A 27,201-nucleotide genomic window follows, 5' to 3' on the forward strand; every position below is an offset into this window, starting at 1 on the left:
TCCTGCACTCCGAAACAATAACTCTGACCCGAGTTACCTAAACTACTCTAAACAAGTAGTTGTTTTGAAGTGCTTCACATATTATACGTATTATATTGTTGCTATAGTGGCTGCTTATCTTTCATTTACTCTCAACTCAGCCTACGCCACTTAAATTTCGTCACCACTATTTTAGTGGTTGAAACGATAGCGTCATGTGACAGTTACACTTGACATAATTTACACTACAGCAGTGTTGACAGGCTAATAATAATTATTGTGAATTAATAAATAAGAAAACACTAAATAGCATATATATATATATATATATATATATATATATATATATATATATATATATAACGTAAAAGTTATATGAATATGTTAAACTAAAACTTTTATTTTTCGTGTAATATGCATCTGCATTCTTATCTACTCGATATAAATAATGTATTTTAAAAAAAAAATATCGCGTTCAATCTGTTTATTATCAAAGCAGCAAGGCTTTAATTGATGTAGCTACTTACATTTCTTACATCGAAAAAGAAACTATTTTTAAAAAATCACAAATGTTAATTGTAATGTATTAATGAAGGTCAAAGTCAATAGGAAACAAGTTCTTATTTTCTTATTTCAATGAAAATTAAGTTTCATAGAGGATCGGATTTAGTAAAGCTTTTATTTATGTGATCATTCAATAAACTTATAATTGTTGTGATAATTTTCTTTTAAAACTGGCAACTTTGAATATACCTGTGCTGTCTGCAAAAGCGCTTTAAACATGGCGGATGCGGATGTTTTGTAGTCTGCAGTGAGGGGCGTGAGTTGTGTATAGATGCATTGTAATCATCCAAAAACTATTCATGTTTTAGAAATAATCGCATTGACAGCAGAAAGATGGTGTTCGAATCAGTAGTAGTGGACTTACTGAATAGATTTCTTGGTGATTACGTTGAGAATTTGGACAGTTCGCAGTTAAAAATTGGAATATGGGGAGGTGCGTGATTAACTGTTATGCTACAGTTAGTTATTTTCATGTGAAAGAAAGTTCAAATTACTTTGGATTAAGATGTGGATATTGTTTTTTAAGCGCATATTTTCTTTTTTAAATATTATAAAGTATCGTTTCTGTGGCTGTATTTTTGATTGTTCTAGAGTAGTGCAAGTATAAATAGTTTCACATTTAGTTGATCTGCTGAACATTTTTCAGTCTAATATTAAATGAAGCAAACTGTATTCATTATTAGATACAAATCTAGCACAACACTTGGAGTATAAGAGCCCTATTTATTTTATTTTTTCTATCCTTATGGTAAAGTGCCATCGATCCGGTAGGTTTGCCGTACGTTTTGTTTTTACCGGGGAAGGGTTAGTTTGTAGATTCTTGACCTGATGTCCTACCGGTTTACATTTTCTGTTGGTTTTCATTCATGAGAGTTTCTTCATCCCAATTTTTTTATTCTCTACTTTAATTTCAGTATTGTAAAATATTTTTAGAATTACATACTTTTACATGAGAATAATTGACTTTTATATATGAAATCTTAATTCGTGCTGCACTATTTCAATACAACATAGTGTTCAGTTCAGTTTATTAAATATGAACATGTCATTACGAAGTAGACTTTTATTACTTTACAGTGTTCCGTAAGTACGTTACATTACAGTAATTGCATTTGGGGGTGCACATTCAGTTTAGGAGGGCTTAACTTTATGGATATAAATATAGTGACTAAATATATGCCATAAAAACTACAGTGGAAACAACACAAACCTTCATATGCTAGGTTGCCAGTGAAAAGAACAATTGCTGGTATTTAACTGCGTCAGTGTGGTGGCTGAACAGATGGACCCGCACGAGGGTACGTCCGTAGGGAAAATGTGTCAGCGTCGGTGGGTATACGCGTAAACGAGGATGTCAGAGAAAAACTTTACATATTTCGCTGATATTTTATAAGAGCACGTCAGGGATGTTTTGCATTTTAGTCACTATTTTCGGATATACTATCAAGCACAAACGTTATCCATATCTTCCCTGTAAATTTTAAAAATTTTGCTGGAAACGGACGCCCAACTTTGGAAGTTAACCCCTATTTTCGGTTACTATCATTGTTTTCAGTTCCTAACTGCATGCCTTCTGTGTTTCATATTACCTGCCTAAACTTATGCAACCTTTAGTACTTAGGTAACAGATACGCTTTACATATTTTATCACTTATAAACTGCTTTTCTCAAATAAAGTGATGCATTTCTTACGTAAAGTTTACAGTACTATAATAGCGCGGTGCCCTTTTAATTTATAGTGCACTTGAATATTGGTAAAGCATGCTACTTCTCGACATTTTTATATTTTTTAGATCTAAAAGGGCTCGAAAAAATTTCCTGCTGACTTAGGCACCAATTCTGAAAACCGGAGACCCCCATAATACAATTCGAATGTGGTACATAGGCCTGCCAGTACATGAGTTGGCCGTAAATTATAGTTACTGACGTAAAACGTACCATTGAAACGTCAACATTGCTATTTTTTGGACAACTTCTATATAAAATATTTGACATAATTATTAACAAAATATCGAATTTTTAAAATAAAATTATTGTGAAGAGCAAAATCATCTAAATTACCATAGGTAAAATAGCTATTTTTACACGGTATAAAATTGTTTTCGTCCTAATTCCTGATTTTAAGATTTTGATATAAATATATACAATTTGTTAAATTAAGACATTACACCGAAACTATATACAGAGTCTCCCAAAAGTTCGAGAAAGTCTACGTCCAAAAGGTTAAAGCTAGATAATTACGTCCCTCTGGTTTGCTTACAATCTAGTTTTCCTTCGTTCTGGTACAGAGGTATAGTACGCGACAAAACATAACAAATTTTTTCCTCGAAGGTCAGGATCTAAGGGTTTACTTGTCCCTGCCATAAATCCTTCATTGTAACTAGATTTCGGCGTTGCCACTCCAACTCAGGTAGAACTGTATAAAGCTCTCAGTATGGCTAACCCCATTACAGGTATCATAGTAGCATCGTACAGCGTTTGTTCCGTCTGGCATCTGTAGCTTTTACAGCGTGATTGAAGAACGTGTATTTCGGTAGCTAGGCTTTGCAGTCAGCCCACGTCATGTGACAATATAAGAAAGCTATTTTATTCTACTTTGTACAGCTTAAAACACAAATTACTTTGATGTTTATTATGTCGGGAAGTATGTAAATTGTATCAAATAGAGCAAATCTTCTTTAAATTTTACTCCCGAACCAAGCCTTTGCATTATTATTATTATTATTATTATTATTATTATTATTATTATTATTATTATTATTATTATTTTTTTTTTTTTTTTTTTCATAAATGACGTACAGGCAATGTTCTAAATAGAAGAGGGAGAGTATGCGGGGTATACTTTCTTAAATCTTCCACTTCGGGCACTGCATAAAGGAATAGCAACACAGTTTAAAAAGCGAGATCTTGCTATTTTGAATATTTTTAGTGCGTAGCTGATTCTTGTTGTATTGCGACATTGGGTAGGCACTGCCCCTCATGGACCGTAGCTCCAGGGAGTCAGTTTAGTATATTTCCTAGCTAATTTTTTCACTATTACAGTAAGCATTTATTATTTTATTACCAACGTCCTAGCCATACTGGAATATCACTTCCCATGAGATCAGCGAAGTCAAGCAGTCCTGGGTCTGGTGAAAGGAAAGATAGGTGTGACTATTCGTACTCACCAGACGGTGTTGGCGCTGCGGCGTCCACCCAGCGTCGTGAGGACAATTGAAAGCTACTTGAAAGAAAAAAAAGTAGCGAATTATAGTCCAGAAAGCAAGTATTAATGGCGAGGGTAGCCGATCTGCTGACAACACATCACCGCACAGGAATGAGTGCGATAAGTCCAGACCTTCTAAGGGCTGTTGCACCAGAAATTTAGTTATTATTAGTCCTATTATTATTGCTAATAATAATAATATTAGTAATAGGCTTTATAAAGATATGCCTGTTTGTCTGCTCTGCTCGTAAGTACGTTATTTCTAACTTCAAGATATAGTTAGACAGGCAGTTTCTTTCTAATGTGATTCGCACATTATTGGAAAATAAAAACTGGACAAGCCACAAATTAGGATACTATACACAGGAAATTAATAATGATAGCTTTATTACTCTGATCTTAACCTGCACACATTAATAAATATGAGGATCTAGGTACTTAGTTGAATGCTTTTTAATCATTTCTTTTTTAAAGAAAAAAAGTTTTAAATTGTCTTTATAGACAGATGGCCTGTCAAATAATAATAATAATAACAATAATAGTTTTCCTAGGACATTGAACAAAGTCATCGTGTCTTGCAAAATGTATTTGATGAAGACAAGGATCATGTTGTCATCGAGATAGATCAATCGTCTCAGAAAGTGAGGATAATGAAAACGAGGACATGTTTTAAAGTCTTGAAGTGTCAAGTTCCAATTGTTTATTTTATCTATTTATAAGAATTTTCAAAATCATATTCAATCAGGTCTGATATAGTGGTTTATGTAAGATTGATTCTAAGTCACATGAAGGGCATAAACAAGAAACAATAATAATAATGCTATTTATAAAAGACTAACATTAGTGCATCACGCTAACTTTTAATAGTAAATCACGTTCATGCTCATTGCAATAATATAATGCCATAATTTAGATTTGAACATTTATATTTATGAATCCACAAATTCGTTGGTCGGCTAAAAAAAAAGAGTTAAGATTGAATTTAACCTATAATTAGTGCTTGAATTTTTCAGGTAAACAATATCCTCCCGATAACCATTGTGTTTGGTTTATACGATCCGTAGACCTGATTAACCCGTTTGCCCCGCCATGTAGTCATTTCCTAGGAACAAGTATTTCTGCGACGTTGCCACTCTGCTTTCTGAGTTGCAGTAATGGATTTTGGACCACTACACCTTACCCAGATTCGGACCGGTAACACAACAACGGTGCAGAGTTACGAACTGTACGTTGCCCCATTACCTAGATAGATCTGCAGGATTACACACGTAACATTTATTGCTCTACGGTATGTGGAATTGAGTAAGGGTAAAATTTTCTCCCGCGCCTCTCGTTAGCCGACAAATTTAAAAGAAATCACACATGTGCAACTTACTCAGACTCTATTGTTTTGCGACCCCCGGTTCATATAAGGTTAATATGTTCCAGGTGTAGTTGTAAAATATCCCCTTGCAAGGAATGCGTCGAATTACCAGTCATCCTGTAGATATATATATATATATCTTCCCCTAATTGCAGTGCTGAATTTGAATTTAAGTTTCATCGGAAATGGCACTGTTTATCTCAGCAACCCCGAAAACTATGGGTTCCACACTAACAAGGAGACTTACGGAAGTGTCAGTCACCTATCTGAATGAAACTTTGCACACTTGTAGAACATCGAAAGATAATCGACACCTTTTTTTTTTTTTTTTTTTTTTCGGCAATGGTGAAGATTTAAGGGTAGAAACCACCCTTTGAACTTTAGGGGCTCTCTAAGATAGACCTAAAACAATCATTAAATTTAGAAGAAAACATACTGCCAGGGGGGTTTAGGACAGCTGATTTAGAATCTGACGTCAAAATTACAAAACTCAAAATGGCGGATCTAATATAGTGATTACAATTACAAAATGTTTTTTGGTTTGAAATTCTCTGCAGTTAACCAAGAATAATTATAGTTGGCAGAGATTGCAGACCGGTTTGAAACTCCTTTATTTTAACGGAATGCTTGATTCAAGTGAGTCTCTGCGCCTCTCCCTATTTGGGGTGCTTATGTATAGTAAGTCCCTCGCCTCTCACTATATCAGAACTTCATATATCCTCAATTGTTATAATTATGAATTTATTGAGGAAACGTTTCACAGTAATGATATTTCATTAAAAACAAATGTGTGATATATAAACAGTTTACACCAAGCTCATCTTATTACAGCAATAACTGTGACAAATCGTAAAATGCTGCATAATCTTCTTCCAAATAACTATTTTTGAATCACGCATATCTAATAAGATTTGCAAATCTGGGAGAAGAAAACTGATTATGAATCAGTGATTTGGATCTAAATTATGTTATTACGGAGATGCAAGTTTATGTTATAGTTATAGAGGACAATTTCAGTAAAATGTGTCAAGAAGTTTTTCCACGGCGTAAAGACGAACACATCAAGAGGCTGAATCCTACCAGTTGTTAGTGCAGAATGATTTCTATCTTTTGTTCGTAAAATAATTTGAAAAGTTGGTGAATTGTGACCACTCCACTAATCTAATAACAAAATGAACTTTACATTAGACATTAGGAGAAAAACCTCTTGAAACCATAATCTCACAAGTCCTGATGTTAATTTTCCCGAATCTGATGCTTTCACAAGGACATTTTCAGATTAAAAGAGATTAATTTGGACTATAAGATCAAATGTTCCATTCTTTTCCTGCAAAATAATTAACAACGATGATAACAACACCATTTTCAGAAATTAAAGGCTGTATGAGTTCTACATTTATTGACTGTGCCACACTTTCTACTGTTTGTGTCCCTGTAAACGCTATAGTGAGAGGTGTAGAGACTCACTTTAATCAAGCATACCATTAAAATAAGTACAGAAAAAGGTTTCAAATTGGTCTGCAACCTCCTCGTAGTAATCTCTGCCAACTATAATTGTTCTTGGCTAACTGAGGAGAATTTTAAACCAAAAGACATTTTGTAATTGTAATCCTATATTGGATCCACCATTTTGAATTTTGTAATTTTGAGATCAGACTCTGAATAAGCTGTCCTAAACCCCTTCCCGCCCTGGCAGTATGTTTTCTTCTAAATTTAATGATTGTTTTTGGACTATGCTTAGAGACCATCCCTACCTTTCAAAGGGTGGTTTCCATCCTTAAATCTTCGCTATTGCCGAAACCAAAAAATACGTGTCGATTATTTTTCGATGTTCTACAAGTGTGCAAAGTTTGATTCAAATCGGTGAGTGACACTTCGTAAGTCTCCTTGTAAGATCGATAATTTTCAATATACAGGATGTTTCAAAACAACACCGACAACGTTTGGGAGGTGATTCTGATTCCTGACACCAAGATGAGGCAAAAACTATAGACCAACCTGGGTGCACAAATACTTCCTTTCGAAGTTATAGGCTGCTGAAAGCATTTAAAAATGAACTTTAAAGGTCCATAGCTCCAATACTATGGTACCTACCGTAGTCGAGTCAAGACTTCACTTAGGAATTAATATGTGCCCTATCCAAAGATTCATATTTCAGAATCCTAAGGTACTCACGCAACAATTTTTGCAGAGGGAGTTTGGCTACGGTCATATAATTTGAAGTACTCACAAACTACTTCTATAACTCCGGAAGGAAGCATTTGTGCACCCAGGTTGGTCTATATTTTTTGTCTTAACTTGGTGTCAGGAATCACTTCCCAAACCTTTTGTTGTTTTGAAACACCCTGTATATCCGCACTTCCTCCAGGTTGTACCTTAAAAGTGAAATAGTAAAATCCATCACAGGCCTGAATCTCATCTATGTTGAAATTTTTTTTATCGAGATCAGTTTTGTGGTTCAAAAGTTGTTAAGTTACAAATATAGTCACCTTCATTATTATATGTATAGATAATTTGTCGCATTAGTTATTAATGTATCGTGGCGGACAAATCTTTGACCAGGTAATGGCGACTACTTTGAAACAAGGGCAGAGTATGAGAATTAAATCTGTCATATCTGTAGTTTCGTGTGGAGAAGAAACAAACTTCTAAACAAAAGGTTTAAGAACAACTCAAGTTATTAATATAAACTGTGCCGAAGATAATTGACTTATATCATGATAAAAGAAATACGAAAAACGTTTTGAAATGACGAAAAGTAACATACAACTTTCCAAGCGGAGGCAAAGAAACCTAACGTAACCACACTAAAGACGAATCATTTACCGCGTACGTGGTTCAGTAGTCAAGACGCTCGACCAGTAAACTGGAGTTTCTTGGATCGAATCTCCGTCTAGGAGGTATTTTTTTCTTACTTCTTTTCTTACTTACTTTAGAAGTTTTCTGGCGATGACACACGTTTTATTATATTCAAATATATAATACTCGGATGTTTCAATATTTGAACTGTCAAATCTTCAGGAATAATAATAAACTAATAATAATTATCTCGTAGAAAATTAAAAGCTAGGAGCTAATTATCGCTCAGGTCATACCATTACAGGCAGAAATGTGACATTTGGCAAGAATATTTCGGTTTTGTTTAACGTTACCTACGATAAGAGGAATTTCTCATCTCGTTTCTAAAGCAAACGAAATAACGTGAGAATTAAAATTTACATTTGAGACCGGACAAGGTTAACTCAAATTATCGTCTCGCTTTGGAAATGAGAATCGAGACGGGACAAAAAGTATCGTAACCATTCTTCGTCTTCTCTCGATTCTCGAAATAGTGTATGTCCATTCTTTAAGTAACAATTGCTCTGTAGACTGAATCTTATAGGCTATTTTGTGTTTCAGAGCTCATTGAATTATTTTTGTAGCAAAGGTATTATAATTACCTCTGCATATCCTAAAAATTAGTATATTACATGTCTTACTGTTAAGTGATATTCAGTTACTTTTACTACAGTTATTTTCCTTAAAACATACAGTAGAATACTTTCGACATTATTATTACTGAATATTTGAGACGTCAATATTACGTCCTATTAAAATGCAAATAAGCATACTGAAGTTAAGAAAAATGAAATTATTTGGACCCTCTATAAGGATGAATTGATTTATAAGAAATACTTTGGAAGGAAAAGAAGGGGAAAAAGGTGTCAGCACCTGGACAATATGAAAATCGAACCTTTGGTTGCCTTAACAGAAACTAAGTAGGATTTCTCTTCATCACAATACCTAGTAACGCCCTTTCTTTGGGTAAAAGACTCTGGATTATGTATGCGTTATATTAATATTTTAACAATATATACACTCATGTCCAAAATTATTGTCGCATGTCTATAAATATGTTGTTGTAGGAATATAATTTGATAACGAATTCGACCGGTATTTCTTATAATGTTACTATGTGTACAATTGGCAAAGACAAGTATGTGACAAATTTCTTGTCAAAAGAGCAGTAAATAAGAACAATAAAACGAAAAGAAAACTTTCTTGTGCATTTAGCAAAATTTTGTTTTACTCATTTTAATTTTCGTATTTATAATTCATTTCGTATGAAATTTACCACAAATATACATTTCCGGATTATACACATAGTATCAGAATTTAAAGTACCCTGCAAAATCATTATGAAATTATATTCTTACAAAAAGACGATTATGGATATGCGACAATCATTTTGGACATGAGTGAGTGTACATACAATTATAAAAAAGAATAGTTCCTATTTACACATTTTGGTTGAACAGATATATGAAACGTGTTGGAAATGGCGAACGAAAATAATATTATTATTTCTAGTAAGAGTGGAAGAACGTAGAAACAATTCCACAATGAAACAATAACGTTTCACACATATTTATGACTCATACGTTATGTAATCATGAATTGTTTGCTAAACACGCTAAGGTTTCAGAGAGTACGAATGGAGATTGTAGACTGTGACGTCATGCTGCCAGTATTTCCCCTGTGAAGGAAGTCATTTCAACTCTTAACTTGTAAGAACGAGAGAAATAGACTATTCTTCATGATATTATACTCATCAACATTGTGAATTATTATCAACATTGTGAATTATAAAATATTTTTGTTAATTTCCTCGGCGGGAATCGAACCACGGACCCCTAAATTACGAAACAAATGCTCAGGCCAATACCCTAATGCTGCTCTTTCAAATAAGAGTCAAGAAACATGCCTGTATGTAGCAAATAGCAAACGTTTACGATTCCAATATTTTATTAACGATGAAACAGTGATTTCAGTCATGATAAAATACTAATGACCAGAGAGTTCAAATTTAAATAAATAAAAAAAAAAAAGTTACAAACACGCAAGAACATAAAGGAGAAAGTGGCCTTAAAAGTAGTTTTGTTACAGTCCGCTCTTCAGTGAACTGTACCATTGTAATTTTCCCGTGTTTTTATAAACATAAACACGTAGATACTCTGCATTGGGTATCTTACAGTTCATTTTGAGAGGAAGCGTAGTGGTCTGCTTATTCCTAACCTGCGCCAGCGTTTTGACATTATTTCCATTGACATTGTGCACTACGCATGAGTGTATTTTTACCGGTATTTAGGCTTGCTTCTCAGGCAATAAATCACTTATTAAAGTTAATCGTGGTTCAGAGGAGAGTGATGATGCCGACTGGACATGTAAAGGATGAGTATGTTACCAATAAATATGTTAAAGAACAGAATAAATAATCATGTTGCTGTTCTAGGCTTACATATATATGTCTTATATGACAGGTTGGTTTATTTCTATAGCATTGTTTTCTATAAAAAGTAGAAATTTCGTTTCAAACAGAGCTTACGGCCTTTCTGATATGATTATTAGGGTTAAATTGTTGTCTTAATAATAATAATGATAACCGAGAATCAATAAACAATAATTACATACATACCTGTCTGCCATAATTGGGATTTAGAAGTAAGGAAGTTTAGTAATTCAATATAAAATTTATAATGTGCATACGTAATATTAGTAAATTTGGGTTTCTAAGATTAAAATAGGAATTTAAAAAATGAAATAATACGAAAATTAATGATAAAGTGAATATATTGAAATATATAATAATAATAATAGTCCCAGGGGGCGCTATGATGTCCGGTGCAGTGAAAAGAAAGTAGAGATGATGTAAGTTGTTTAGGTAGGGCAGTACCCAGAATTTAAAAACTATCTCCTTAAAAGGGACAATTTGGCCGTAAACATTGTTAAAATTAAGATCAGGACAACCTTAGGATCTTTTGGAAAGCTGGGTACTTGCCAATCAAGCGTTAAAAACTAAAATTTAAATAATTATTCTCCACGGGAACTTCTTGAAGATTATAAGTAGCCATTTTGATATTAATCCGTTAATTTGAGTGAAAAAGGGAACATTCCTATTTAGAAAAACTTTTCTATAATAATATTGACATTACAGGAGGATTTTAAGTTCTTTAAGATGAGCAACTAAACTCGTTCTGTCTGCACACAAATCTAGGTAGGCCTATGGAGGTGGTACGAACTTATTGCTAACATATCTATGACAATACATCAATGTCCTCTGAACATAGCCATCCATCTTATTATTCTTGAAATTAATTACGTTACTGAGTAGTCCCGTTAGCCACAGTTAATTCAGAAATTCGTGAATTAAATTATTATGGCAGTTATATTCGATGATTAAACTTTCCTTCGAATGCTGCTAATTATAATGACAAGTAAACCTTATCAAGGATAACGGCAAAAGTCTCATTTGCTACTTTAGGTTCAGTCTAGGTAACAATTTAATGACTTAATGTTCCTATTGTTCACGGGGAATATTTAAAAAGCATGCTATAATTCTATTTTGTGTATTGTAAATGTGTCAATGATGTGTATCGGTTAGGTTAGGTTAGATAGGTTAGGCTATTAGTAATATGAATAATTGAAATAAATGTGCTATTACCCAATTCATGTGAAATTATAGAGATTGGGAATCTTTGTTATATATTGCGAAAACGCATGTGGTATAATTGTAACGATAATTCTGAATTTGAATACTAAAATATAATAATGATAGTATGAATTTGTTGACTATGCTGACCACATGACAAATAAGGGAGATTTAATGATAAGATTTTTGAGTTGGCACTACCGTGAACAGTTGTAGGAACTACTATGAATGTAATCTGTATGTTCATAATGCACGAAAATATTTAGATGAAAACTATGCCTAGACAGACCAAAAACTAACTACTCTGGTTTGCAAATAACTACGCAAATGAATATAAGTATGTTGAATAGCGATAATTTATTGTAATAGTTTATATACAATGAAATACAATTTAAAAAATATATATATATATAGATAGCGGGCGTCGGAGAATAACAATAATTAGAATGTAAATGTAACTGCTTATTGTCTAAATTATAATCTTCCTCTTGAAATTAATAACAAGAGTCTGGAATAGATTTTTTCTTTCTTTTATCTTCTGTTGATGTTTGTTGCCGTTAATGAAAGAGAAATAAACGTACTATTGACATTTAAATCACTTATTCATTGGCACAAGAAAAAAAGGTTTGAATAAGATAGTATGCTATAGGATGGCTAAACATGGGCTTAAGAACGATATATTTATAAGATTTCTTGTCAGAATGCCATTACTGCAAGTTCCTGGATTAAAAGGTAAATATTTTTTTTCTATTTTGTTTCTGAATTGATAACCGTTGCGCATAACAATAAGGATAATGAATAATAGTATATTTATTTTATACTAAGAATTTGTAACTATGGAGATAACTGAATTATTTAAGTACACTCCAGATTATCAGAGTGTAATAAAGTAGTTTTACCTGTCTAGGATTCATAAAATTATTATTATTATTATTTTTTCTTTTTTTCTTCTTTTTTCTTTTTTCTTTCTTTTCTTTTTTTTTTTTTTTTTTTTTTTTTGAGAAGCAGGAATGCAATAAATTCGAATCATTAACTGGAACCTGGTACCACAGACCACTCTTTTCTGATTCACCGAAAGTATCTTCGTAACTTATCTCTATTATATTCGGTTATTCTCAACTTACAGTTATTTCCAGTAACCTTGAACGAGACGGACACGAACACAGATACATCGAGGACATTTAATATTTCAAAGGCTCTTCCACCGTGAATCGAAACTGAGACCCCCGCCTACTAGACTATCTGATGTGTGGGGTACTTGGTTCGTTCCCAATGCAAGTAAGCTTGAGGCGGACAACATCGTGCTCGTGGGTTTTCTCGGGACACTCACATTTTCTCATTCCAGCAATTCATCTATCATAATTCTCTTGGTTTAATCATAGCCTTCCTCAACCTAACAGGCATAATCGTGGGACATATAAACGTAAAGATTACATTTTCAAGCTGTTAACCCAAGCCAATCCGAACCGAAAAGCAGTTGTATTTTCTGTTGCTCATTAACGTTTTTTCACAATATATATATTTGGTCTAGGAATTAATTCGTGCGGGTGGACAAGAGATGGCGCAACGAACGGAACGTCCCACAGTTCCGTGTATCCACACATGTGTTGCAAACCCCTGTCATCGCGTATCGTTCGTAGTATAGGGCAGTGGATTAAAGCGTCAACAACACCAGTTTGTAGTTAAGTGAACATGGCGCAATTTGTGCCTGATAAAGTGTTTTTGCGGGGTGTCCTGCTGCATTACTTTAACATGCAGAAAAGTGCGACTGAAAGTCATCGTATTTTGGTGGAAGTGTATGGTGACCATGCTGTAGCTGAGCGAACGTGTCAGAAGTGGTTTGCACGGTTTAGAAGTGGTGATTTCGGCTTGGCAGACCAAGAGCGAGCTGGACAGCCAAAAAAATTTCAAGACGAAGAATTGACAGCATTGCTCGAGCAGGATTCGTGTCAAACGCAGGAACAACTTGCAGCAGCATTAGGCGTTGATCAAACAACAGTCTCCAAACGCTTGAAAGCCATGGGAATGATTCAAAAGATGTCACATTGGGTTCCACATGAATTGAAAGACAGAGACGTTGAAAGACGAAAAACCATTTGCGAATTGCTGCTTCAACGACAGAGCAGAAAGGGGTTTCTGCATCGAATTATTACGGGTGATGAGAAGTGGATCCATTACGAGAGCCCTAAACGAAAAAAGGCCTGGGTGAAACGAGGTGAACCAGGTCCATCACAACCAAAACGAGATATTCACTGTGCAAAGGTTATGCTGTGCATATGGTGGGATATGAAAGGTGTGGTGTACTATGAGCTGCTGCAACCGGGTGAAACTATGAATGGAGAACGTTATCGACGACAATTAATGCGTTTGAAGCAAGCTCTGGCCAGAACACGACCAGAATGGGAGAACAGACATGATAAACTTATTGTTCAACATGATAACGCTCGCCCACATGTCGCAAAACCGGTCAAAACCTATTTAGAAAATGTCGGATGGGAAGTTTTACCCCACCCGCCGTATTCACCAGACGTTGCTCCTTCGGACTACTACTTGTTCGATTGCATGAACAACGATTTGATTGGACAGCGGTTTACTTCTTCAGAAGATATCGAAACATGGGTCTCTGACTGGATCGCTTCCAAGGATGAGGACTTCTTTCGCCACGGAATCCGTACATTGCCTGACAGATGAGCGAAAGTGGTGGCTAGCGATGGACAATATTTTTCTTAAGGTATTTATGTATTTTGTGTTTGTACTACAGCTTCAATGTGTGCGTACCAACCGCACGAATTAATTCCTAGACCAAATATATATACATAGCGAGAGAGAGAGAGAGAGAGAGAGAGAAAACATTGGAAATCGTAATTCCATTCAAAAGTGGAACAGCAGACTCATAGTACCTTAACCTAAAAGGAAACCATCACATATCGTGTGGAACTTTTCCAAAATATATGCGGATATTCTGAAAAGTGGCAGTATAGTGTCTATTTTCAAACAAACCTGAACCAAATTACGGTTCTTGTTCTGACATATACAGACACATTCTGTTTCAAGCTTAAACCGAACCCAAACCAGTTAACCGACCAGAGATGGCGTAGGTCAATGAAAACAACCCACGACCCACTGACCCACCAAAACACATCGTCAGCTCTGTCACATGATCCACGGCCTCTTCCCTACCTACTAAAGAGTTTACATTTGAAATAAAAGCAGGTTGTGAAAGTCTAACTAATCGGAGTTTGAATTTTTACGGTCAATCGCTCAAGCACCGCTCTGTTACAATAACGTTGGATCTGACTTTTACGATATAAAATGGTAAAGTGTTTGTCATGGGTAAAATTACTATGAACTTCAATTAAATTATCGGGTAAAATTACTATGAATTTCAATTAAATTATCATAGTATAATATTTTCCTTGTTGAATTATCGATACTTTTCAGTGGAAAAGCGGATGAAATTATTAAATTCCCAAACGAAGTTAAGTAAGTTCGTTCCCAAGGCAAGTAAGCTGGAGATGAACAACATCGTACTCATGGGTTTTCACGAGACATTCCCGTAAATGTGCCTGAAACGAGTCCCATAGTTTTGGAGCTATGGGCCGTTTAAAGTTCATTTTTTCAAGTTTTCGGCAGCCTTTAACTCGAAAGGAAGCATTTGTGCACCCAGGTTGTCTATACTTTTTATGTTATATTCGTGTCAGGAATCAACCCCCAAACGTTGTCTATATATATATATATATATATATATATATATATATATGGGCGGAAGAGCAGACTATAGGGGTTTTATCTCCAAATTCCAACTACATAACGGCAGTTGATTTCACGTGACAATAGTAACATCAACTACAATCTAGGTACTATACGTGTTCCACTAGAGTTAGAATGGGTCAAGTGGATCGAGTTTTCTGAGTGGATCAATAGGTCGTGGGTCAACAGCATGTGACCCACTACGACCCACCACCCACCGACCCACTCTGCTCACTGCATTGTGGACAGCATCTTCTGAACAGCATATTTTTTTCACTCGACGCTAGCCATGGAAACTAAAACACGTTTCTGTTTTGTTGCAGTTTGCGATTATCCAAACCTTCGGGTGTATGTATTATGTATTATGGTAGTAATAGAAGAACATTTTCACTTTGTTGGGATTGAAGAACACTGAGGAAGCGGTTGAGGTTAAATTTATATCATGGCAGTCAAGGTGGAACAAAACGAGCTCTGTGGGTCTTCTAACCCATTTCTACTACTACTACTACTACTACTACTTATACAGTGGAATCGTATAGCAAAATTGCACACGTAACGTAAGTAAATCACTTTTTTGAGTATTATTTTTTTTATAGAAAATAAAAAAAAACTTTCCTTGGCCCGGGTTTGAACCCATATCAAAAGCAATTATAATTACTAGCGCATGCCGCTAGTACGCTCGGCCACGAAGACCGCCAGTAACAGACATTTGATTTCTGCTATATTTATGCTATGTGGCGAGAAACTGATCTGCGTATATAGATCATATGAGTATGGTCGAACCTCTTTTAAAAATATGCTTCTGAACACTGGTGAATTTGTTTACGGTTTACTTTCAAAACCTCCATTTTCCTTTTTCATTTGTTTCTGTTTACTTCCTTAGATGAGTATCTCTAAGTGAAAAAAGAACTTGAGGCTTTTTTGTATATTGATATTTGTAATTGTAATAATAGCAATAGGACGTATACTACTACTTGGCTTTCGACACACACATCCTGAGAATTTTTAGAGGAGCTAACTACTGGAAAAAAGTATATTTTTAAATCACTGTCATATATAAAGTATTATATAAAAAATTGAATGTAACTATGCGCGCCTAGTCATCACGGCCAAATTCCAATCAAATGAAATGGATTTTGGTATATAGTTAGGCCTTAATCAAAACTTAGATGTTATCATATTGCTTTCTTTATAATAATATCCTAAGGGATAGTGGGGATCCGAATTTTTGCGAAAAAGTATTTCACAAGCAGTTCAATTTACGGAGCTGAAATTCAGTATATTAACTCTTTATTGAAAAAGAACAGAACGTCTAGCATTATAGGGAGGGGCGACACTTTCCATATATGGTAAATTGATAGTGAGTTGGTTTGTAAAACTAATCGAAAATGATAGATATTGAGAAACAAACAATACAGTGCTTCGCATCATATATGCATATATATATATTTACCATCAGGGGCAGATCCAGGACGGACTTCTGCGGGGGTGGTAGGTTGTAATACTGCTACTTAGAGCTACTTTTAAGAGCTCCAAACTCTGGGATGGGTTTTATTTATATATAAAATAAGAAAGTTTCCTCTAAGGGGGGGGGGGAATTGCCCCGATCGCCCCCTGGATTCGATCCTGCTTACCACGCGCTTTCTACTATAATTGCTGAAGCTTGTTTATTAGATGGAGCACTTAGAGCACAGGGTAATCAACCCATAAAGTTGTGAGAAAAATAAACATAAAATTTGTAATGTAAGCTTCTGTACATTGGTCTACTTACCTTGATTAATAATTTCATCCGTTTTTCCACTGAAAAGTATCGATAATGCAACAAGGAAATTAGACCATGATAATTTAATTGAAATTCATCGTAATTTTACCCATGACAAACACTTTACCATTTTATATCGTAAAAATCAGATCCATCCTTATTGTAACAGAGCGGTGCTTGAGCGATTGATCGTAAAAATTCAAACTCCGATTAGTTAGACTTTCACAACCTGCTTTTATTACAAGTGTAAACTCTTTAGTAAGTAGGGAAGAGGCCGTGGATCATGTGTCAGAGTTGATGATGTGTTTTGGTGGGTCAGTGGTTCATGGCGGGTGGTGGGTCGAAGTGTCATAATGGGTGTTGGGTCAGAGTGTGTCACAGTGGCTGACGAGTCATGGGTCAGAGTGAGTCACGGTTTGGTGGGTCAGTGGTCGTGGGTCAAGTTTTCATTGACCCACGCCATCTCTGGTCGGTTAACTGGTTTGGGTTCAGTTTAAACTTGAAACAGAATGTGTCCGTTTATTTTAGAAAACGAACTGTAATTTGGTTCAGGTTTGTTTGAAAACAGACACTATATTGACACTTTCCAGAATATCCGTATATATTTTGGAAAGTTCCAAACGATATGTAATGGTTTCGTTTTAGGTTAAGGTATTATGAGTCTGCTGTTTTACTTTTGAATGAAATTACGATTTCCAATGTTTTTTCTGTATATATTTTTTTGTGAAAACACGTTAACGAGCAATAGAAAATGCAACTGTTTTTCGGTTCGGATTGGTTTGGGTTAACAGCTTGAAAATGTAATCTTTACATTTAATGTCCCACGATTATGTCTGTTAAGTTGAGGAAGACTATGATTAAACCAAGTGAATTATGGTGGACGAATTGATGGAATGAGAAAGTGAGAGTGTCCCGAGAATACCCACGAGCACGACATTGTGCGTCTCAAGCTTACTTACCTTCGGAACGAACCAAGTACCCCACCCATCAGTTTTTTTGGTAGGGGGGTCTCAGTATCGATTCCCGGTGGGAGAGCCTTTGAAATATTAAATGTCCTCGATGTATCTGTGTTCGTGTCCCTGTCGTTCAAGGTTACTGGAAATAACTGTAAAACGAGAATAACCGAATATAATAGAGATAAGTTACGAAGATACTTTTGGTGAATCAGAAAAAAGAGTGGTCTGTGGCACCAGGTTCCAGTTAATGATTCGAATTACTCTTAAGACCACTTTCTCCTTTATGTTCTTGCGTGTTTGTAACTTTTTTTTAAATTTAAATTTTCTGTTCTCTGGTCATTAGTATTTTATCATGACCGAAATCAGTGTTTCATCGTTAATAAAATATTGGAATCGTAAACGTTTGTAATTTGCTACATACAGGCGTGTTTCTTGACTCTTACTTGAAAGAGGAGTCTCAGGGTAGTGGCTTGAGCATTTGTTTCGTAATTTTGGGGTCCGCGGTTCGATTCCCGCCGAGAAAATTAAGAAATATTTTACAATTTACAATGTTGATATTTCTGACGTGGAATAACATGAAGAATAGTCAATTTGTCTCGTTCTTACAAGTTAGAGTTGAAACGACCCTTCACAGGGGAAATACTGACAACATGACGTCACAGTCTACAATCTGGATTCGTACTCTCTGAAACCTTAGCGTGTTTAGCAAACACTTCATGAATACATAAGGTATGAGTCATTAATGTGTCTGAAACGTTATTGTTTCGTTGTGGAATTGTTTCTAAGTTCTGCCACTCTTACTAGAAATAATAATAATGTTTTCGTTCGCCATTTCCAAAACGTTATATATATTTGTCAACCAAAATTTGTAAATAGGAACTATTCTTTTTTTTATGTTTTTATGTATATTTTGTTAAAATATTAATATAATGCATACATAATCCAAAGTCTTTTACCCAAAGAAAGGGTGTTACTAAGTATTGTGAAGACATCCGAAGGTTCGATTTTCGTACTGTCAAGGAGCTGATGCCTTTTTCTCCTTCTTTTCCTTCCAAAGTATCTCTTAACAAGTCAATTCATCCTTATAGGGGATCCAAACAATTTCTTTTCATTTTTCTTAGCTTCAGTATGCTTATTTGCATTTTAACAGAACATAATATTCAGGTCTCAAGCATTCAGTAATAATAATAATAATAATAATAATAATAATAATAATAATAATAATAATAATAATAATAATAATAATAATAATAATAATAATATAGAAGACAAATTCCGTATGAGGGCAGATTGTATTAGAATCTGTAAAATTGCCCCTAGCGTTAGGCAAAAGTTACAAAATATTCGGGATTGGTGAGAAGTGTCAGGATCATCGGGACATACCCTCTGCATACGTCCCTACACCTAGCAAAATGTTGAACGAAATGTTTTCAGGCAAATTTCCTGTAGAAAGTAGGGCTATTGAACTCACAAGAGCAATAAGGAAGTTTGTTATTAAGTAATGGGTATGCCGGCTAAGCTACAGTAGACGACGATGATGGGAATGAAAGAAATAATGGAATAAAGAAAGTTGGAGGAAGCGGAACCCGGAGAAAACCTACACACGTGGCGTTTCTGCAGCACAATGTCCACTAGACAGGAGCTGGGTGAAACAGGGTGATCCATTAAATTCACAACACTTCAGTAATAATAATAATAATAATAATGCTATTAAAAGTTTGAAAGTTGCCCTAAAATTTGGCAAAACTTACTTAAAAGTGGGGATTTCGGGGAAGAGGTGCCGTACCATTAAGACACACCTCTGCAACTACCCAAATGTCGAAAGTATTCTACTGTATGTTGTGAGGAAAATAACTGTAGTAAAAATAACTGAATATCACTCAACAGTAAGGCATTTAATAAACTAATTTTTAGGATATGCAGAGGTAATTATAAATACTTCGCTACAAAAATATCTACACAGACCATAATTCAATGAATGAGCTCTGAAATACGAGATAGCAAAATAGCCTATAGCTTTTAAGATTCAGTCTACAGAGCAATTGTTACTTAAAGAATGGACATACACTATTCCGAGAATCGAGACAAGACGAGAAATGTTTACGATACTTTTCGTTTCGTCTCGATTTTCATTTCCAAACCGAGACGATAATTAGAGTTAGCCTTGTCCTGTCTCAAATGTAAAATGTTAATTCTCATGTTATTTTGTTTGTTTTAGAAACGAAATGAGAAATTCCTCTTCTCATGGGCAACATTAAACAAAACCGAAATATTCTTGCCAAATGTTACGTTTCTGCTTGTAATGGTATGCCCTGAGTGATAATTAGCTCCTAGCTTTTAATCTTCTACGAGATAATAATAATAATTATTAGTTTATTATTATTCTTATTATTATTCCTGAAGATTTGATAGTTCAAATATTGAAACATCCCAGTATTCAAATATTCGAAGATAATAAAATATGTGTCATTGCCATCAAACATTCTAAAGAAAGAAACATACTTCCCCGATGGAGATTCGATCCAAGAAACTCCAGATTACTGGTCGAGCCCCTTGATCATTGAACCAAGATCACTATGCGGTAAATGATTTGTGTTTAGTTTGATTACGTTAGGTTTCTTTGCCTCCACTTGAAAAGTTGTATGTTACTTTTCTTCATTTGAAAACGTCTTTCGTATTCCTTTTATCATGATATAAGTCAATTATCTTCGACATAGTTTATATTAATAACTTGAGTTGTTCTTAAACCTTTTGTTTAGAAGTTTGTTTCTTCTCCACACGAAACTGAAGATGTGACAGATTTAATTCTCATACTGTGCACTTGTTTCAAAGCAGTTGCCATTACCTGGTCATAGACTTATGTCCGCCTCGATACATAAAGTTTACATTAAAGTCTGTATTTGAATATTAAATAATAGTAATTATATGTATTAGTGCATGAGTAGTAGTGAAATTTGCCTACTGCTCTTTCTTTTAAAAAGTAATTTGGTTAAAATTAACAAAATTTCCCCAGATCAAGAGCACTTTAAGAACTTAGTTTCATTCAAGAGACCTAATTGTTGAACAGAGAAACGCTTTATGATGGAAACGACTAAAACAGCACATAAAGGAAATGATTGCAGAGTATTAATTTTCAAGAATAATTACAACACTTTTATTTTGTAATGCTCCTTTAAAAAAAAAAAAAAAAATATTCACAATATTGAAAGTTCTCAACTTACCTTTTTCACTTTTTTTAAAGAAAAACTGTTTTATTAATAGTAAAACTAACCTGATACAAAGATTTTCGTTATTTTCCCCTATTTTTCCGGAAAGAAAGCGGAAAAAACTGTTTTTTACCAGCAGGTTCAAAATTTCCGGAAATTTTACAACACTATCAGAACACAAAAATACATTTCCAACTTCTTTCTGAAGCATTGGATGTGCACAGTTGTGAAGGCTTACCTCCTGCCTACTTTGGGCCCTCCTTGAAATCAAGGTATATCTGAAAACTCTATTGAGAGCATGTGTGAGCATTACACCCTGTAGGGAATGCCTTGTACACTTCTTGAAAATTGACGAAATATACACTTTTGGATTGTGTATGCGTCGCTTCCTTTACGCTGCTAAGGGTCATCATCCACAGTTTCGGGAATTCGAAATAGGACCTCTTGAAATTCGTCTTTTTTCCGATTTTGGACAGCCCTAGCTCTGGAACTATTCACTTTTCGTCATAGGTCCATATGAACTTTTTGTCTTAATTTGGTGTGAGGAACCACCTCTTACAGTTTGTCGGTATAGTTCATTAACACCCTGCATATATATATATATATATATATATATATATATATATATATATATATATATATATATATATATATATATATATATATATATATATATGTGTGTGTGTGTACTATGTGATCAAAAGTATTCGGACACGTGGCTGAAAATGACTTACAAGTTCGTGGCGCCCTCCATCGGTACTGCTGGAATTCAATATGGTGTTGGCCCACCCTGAGCCTTGATGACAGCTTCCACTCTCGCAGGCATACTTTCAATCAGGTGCTGGAAGATTTCTTGGGGAAAGGCAGCCCATTCTTCATGGAGTGCTGAATTGAGGAGAGGTATCGATGTAGGTCGGTGAGGCCTGGCACGAAGTCGGCGTTCCAAAACATCCCAAAGGCGTTCTATGGGATTAAAGTCAGGACTCTGTGCAGGCCAGTCCATTACAGGGATGTTATGGTCGTGTAACCACTCCGCCACAGGCCGTGCAGTATCAAGAGGTGCTCGATCGTGTTGAAAGATGCAATCGCCATCCCCAAATTGCTCTTCAACAGTGAAAAGCAAAAAGGTGCTTAAAACATCAATGTAGGCATGCGCTGTGAGAGTGCCACGCAAAACAAAAGGGGTGCGTATTACACTTTACGACCCTCTTCAATTGTCGGCGGTCTCTGTCAGTCAACAGACAAGGTCGGCCTGTACGCTTTTTTGCTTTACGTGTCCCTTCACGTTTACACTTCACTATCACATCAGACGCAGTGGACCTAGGGATGTTTAGGAGTGTGGAAATCTTGCGTACAGACTTCTGACACAAGTGACACCCAATCACCTGACCACGTTCGAAGTCCGTGAGTTCCCTGGAGCGCCCCATTCTGCTTTATCACGATGTCTAATGATTACTGAGGTCGCTGATAATGAGTACCTGACAGTAGGTGGCAGCACAATGCACCTAATATGAAAAACGTATGTTTTTGGGGTGTCCGGATACTTTTGATTACATAGTGTATATATGTGTATACAGATGGTGATCAGAAAAATGGAAACACCTGAACGAAATTGCAACTTACCAGATTAATATGGTGTTCGGGCCACCTTTCGCCTTCAGAACAGCCTTGATGAGACGTGGGATGAAGGTATAGAGGTCGTGAATGCTAACAAGTGGAACTTTACACCATTCCTCGTGCAGGGCATCGGCCAGTTCTGTGAGAGAGGATGGAGGTGGAAATCGTCGTCGGAGTCGTGTTTCCAAGACGGACCACAGATGTTCAATTATGTTGAAATCTGGGGATTGGGCGGGCCAGGGGAGGTGTTGAACTTCATCCCAATGTTCCTCAAACCACGCTGCAACAACGCCAGTTGTGTGAATGGGTGCATTATCATCCTGGAAGATGGCATTGTCCGGGAACAACATCCGGACCATAGGATGCAAGTGGTCTCCTAAAATTGCGACATAATCGTTGGCAGTGATTCGTCTGCTAAGTGTGATCACAGGACCCAATGAAAACTATGATATGGCGGCCCACAGCATCACCGAGCCGCCGCCATGTTTCACAGTTGGGCGGAGACACTGCAGATCATAAGCTTCTTTGGGCGTTCTCCACACATAAACAGGGCCCGTGGTTGGGAATAGGGTGAAGGATGACTCATCCGACCATATCACACGTTTCCAGTCTTCAACAGTCCAAGTTGCATGGTCGCGGCACCATTTGCGGCGTGCGAAAACGTTATGGTCCCTGATGAGCGGTTTGGCCCGTGCAACACGACCCCGTAAGTTCATGTCATGTAATTCGCAGCGGACTGTGATTGTCGAAACAGGGTGGGGGAGGTGCTGATTGAGTTCCTCCGTCACTTGCTCCGCAGTGGCACGACGGTTCTGCGTGACAATGCGCTTTAATACCCGGCGTGACCTGTCACTCATGATTTTCTTCCGTCCACTGTTCCGCTTCCTCGATGTGGTTTTCCCGTGTGTTGTGTAGGCCGTCATCACCTTCGACACTGTTCCACGCGACACACCTAACACAGTAGCCACTGCCGTCACACTCACTCCACATAACCAGGCACCACGACACCAGTGCCAACCCATACATCTGACGTGTTACCAACTACAGGTGTTTTCATTTTTCTGATCACCATCTGTATATGTGTATATATATATCTATATATACGGTCACACATGTTTCATAAGCCGACCCGTTTTGTAGGAGGTTTGTGTCCTATCTTTAAATTAGGTATCTAACTAAACTACTGGGGGTAACGAAAATCTGGAAAAATTTAAATAAACGTAAAAGAAAAATAACTGTCATCATGAACGCACTAAAAAGCAGAAAATGAAATCTTTCTGTAAAAAAAAAAAAAAAAAAAAAAAAAAAAAAAAAAAAATGTTAACCGACTTCAAGAAAAACGCCAAAAAGCATCAAGTAATAATAATAAACGCTTAAAAGCTGAAATAATTAATTATCTTTATCTATTAGAAAAAAATTTAGTCTGTCACAGACAAAGGATATATCCTTTGTCTGTGTAGTCTGTGCCAAGCCGAACAAATTAATGCCTAATGTAAAGTTGAAATTGATAATTTTACGGGGCGTGATCGTTATCGTTATGATTATCGGATAATCATTATGATAATGGATAATTATTATCCTGAGAATATAAGAAAAATATGAACTTAATTTGGGCCAGCAATAAGAGTTGTATCGTAGTTGGAAAATCTAGTTCTCCATCCCGTTTCTTAGTATAAAAGAAGCTGTTCACTGTCGACGGATGTAAATGGAGCGATTTCTTTAAATATGTTCTAATCAGGTCGGCCGTCTGTTTTATAATAAGTCGGCGTTACCAGGCTTGAAATCTAAATATTAAAATACGTTGGAAGTATGTATGACTACAAAGGTATAGTCTTCCACTACTTAGGCTTAAGCGCTTCTTTTGTTGGTCCTTCCAATAACTGCTCCAGATTACAAAGATGAACCTTATTTCCTAAACCTTTCTGAGATGTATACGAACAACCAAAATATACGAATAGCTCATCAACTTCTGTTCCTTTGAATTCAATTTTATTCGTACTAATTTTGAACAGTACGGGCCATCCAATATTTACCACTAGTTCCTAACCAGAATGCTAATCATTTATTAAGATAAATTTTCAATTCTATATACCGCAACATACAAAACATATCAAGCACTTGTAGTTCAGCAGGAGAATTAGCAAGTAACAAAACATCATCAGCATAGACAACCATTGGAATATTAAAATTATCCAAGTTATGCCCCATTTTCATGTCATAAAGCTGACGTACAGTCAGATCAGTTACTGTGTTAAACAGTAAGAGGCTGAGGGAAACTCCCTGACGAACTTCTGTTTTGACTTGTAGGGAGGCACGGTGATAGAGCGCTTACCTCTGGCTTGGAGTCCCTGGTTTGATTCCCGGCCAAGTAAGTTTATGGTGGAGAACATCGTGCCCGTGGGTTTTCTCGGGGACTCCCGTTCCTCCCACATTCTTATTCCCCTAGTTCTTCCATCATCATTCACTTGCCTTAATCGTCATCTCTTTTAGCCTAAAGGGTATGTATAATCGTGCGGCATTAAACTGAAAGATATTTTCTCTCTTTTGACTTCCATAGCTACTTCTATTCTATTGAACGCTGCAATATTATTGTGATACATATTTTTGATAATGTTCTTATAATTATTTATAACTTGTCTGTTGTTCAAAGTTGAAATAATAACTTAATGTAGCACAGAGTCAAATGCTTTTTGAATACTAATACACCGTATACTGAATTCTTACTTCTAGCAGCTTTTAATGATGTATCCAAAATAAAATAATTAACCAAGTACTATTTCCCCAAAAAACCGTTTTTGCGACTCATGAACACAAACTACTATTCCAACCTCTTCTCCAGAATCCCAGAGAAGACCCTGAACAAAATAAAATAAATTATTATAGAACGCCGGTTAGCGGCCTCTGTTAGGTCTTTTCCAGGTTTCGGGATTAAAGTTGTAATATTATTCCACAACCTCCTAGGAACAACCCCTGAAAGAAGAAGTACATTATAAAATTTATATAACATTTAAACAAATTCTTTGTTATATCATGTACTAACATTATCGTTTTTCTTGCCATGTAACTTATTCTAATTATTAGTTTGTTTCTAATAATTTCTAGTAATACCGTCCAGATCCATAACCTTGATCATTAATCTTTGCCACATCTTCCTTGCTTACAATTTCCGTAATCTTTCTTGCCATTTGATCCTTCAAATCTAACAATCAGATTCAGTCCCATATGATCTAGCCTTAATTTTCTGAATTTGCAATTTCGACATTGCTCCTTTATTTCAAACTCTTTATTCAACCCTTCATTAATTGAGTTCAGTTTTTTACTCCATTCCTTTTTTCCTCACATGATCAATTTTTCTTAATTTCTATCTCCTTTAAGTTCATCTTTTTCATATCCCAGCTTTTTAACCTTTACTGTAATTCTGTAACTCCATTATCCATACGTATCCAACATTTTTCTCATATATATAATTTTCTATATCAGAGATTATATTTGAGACATAACTTGCAGAATAAACGTTTGAAATAACTTGGGTAAGATCCAGAAGTAATACTTCCTTCCCTCTTTAATCCGTTCTAACTCCAATATCATTTCTTGGACCACTCTATATTCCTTCAACATTTCCCGTCCAAAAATACTTCATCATCAATCTCATCCGGTGAAGTCTTAACCTATTTCTGTCTCCAATAATTCACTTTCCTTTGAGGCGTCCACATTACTTCCTTGAGTACTAACCAAATTTTCATTCACTTTACTACTTGATTTTATATATATATATATATCTTGAGGTAAAACATTCCCTGGAGTTTTCCTTGATAGACTAATCTATGTTTTTTTAATTGCGAGCTTCTGTTAAAGTTCTATTCAGATATTGCCCCAAATTGCTATAAGTATTTTGCATTAGTTTACTTTGTAAATATGTCTTACCTTATTGTTTAGTTTTCTCATATATTTAATTATCTCTTTTAATTTATTTTCTTTTCTTTCTAGGCGACGTAGTACTACAGGATTTGATATTGAAGCAGAGTGCGTTAGATGATCTAGATCTTCCAGTGAAGACAGTATATGGGCATCTAGGTATAATTTAGTAATATATTCTAATTTTTAAAATATAAAGTGTTTTCAAAATTCTTATTGCAACGTTTAAAGAAATAAGTCGTAGACTAAATTGCCCACCTACATTCTAGTACTTGAAATCTTCATCCATATATTGAGTTAATCAGCTTAGAACAGCGCAAAAATATCCAAGCGTTTAACTATTACTTGAATAAAATTTTGTAAAAATGATGATCACTGAACAAAAAATGTATTTGCTTGTAAGGAGTTTTGTGTA

The 27,201-nt window shown here is 35.5% G+C and overlaps 1 protein-coding gene across 2 annotated transcripts in view; it reads left to right on the plus strand.

Moving 5' to 3' along the window:
• Nucleotides 1-753: 753 nt before the first annotated feature.
• The window catches only part of Vps13 (vacuolar protein sorting 13C), a 426,449-nt gene continuing 400,001 nt past the window's right edge, over nt 754-27,201 (plus strand). For both annotated transcript variants that reach the window (XM_081749100.1, XM_081749101.1), the window contains exons 1-2: nt 754-976; nt 26,859-26,945. In XM_081749100.1, the coding sequence (XP_081605226.1) occupies nt 877-976; nt 26,859-26,945 (187 nt within the window). In that variant the 5' untranslated portion in view covers nt 754-876. The remainder of the gene's footprint in view (nt 977-26,858; nt 26,946-27,201) is intronic.

The sequence above is a fragment of the Thermobia domestica genome, chromosome 2, assembly GCF_964235325.1.
Source record: "Thermobia domestica chromosome 2, izTheDome1.hap1.1, whole genome shotgun sequence".
NCBI classification, from domain to species: Eukaryota; Metazoa; Arthropoda; class Insecta; order Zygentoma; family Lepismatidae; genus Thermobia; species Thermobia domestica.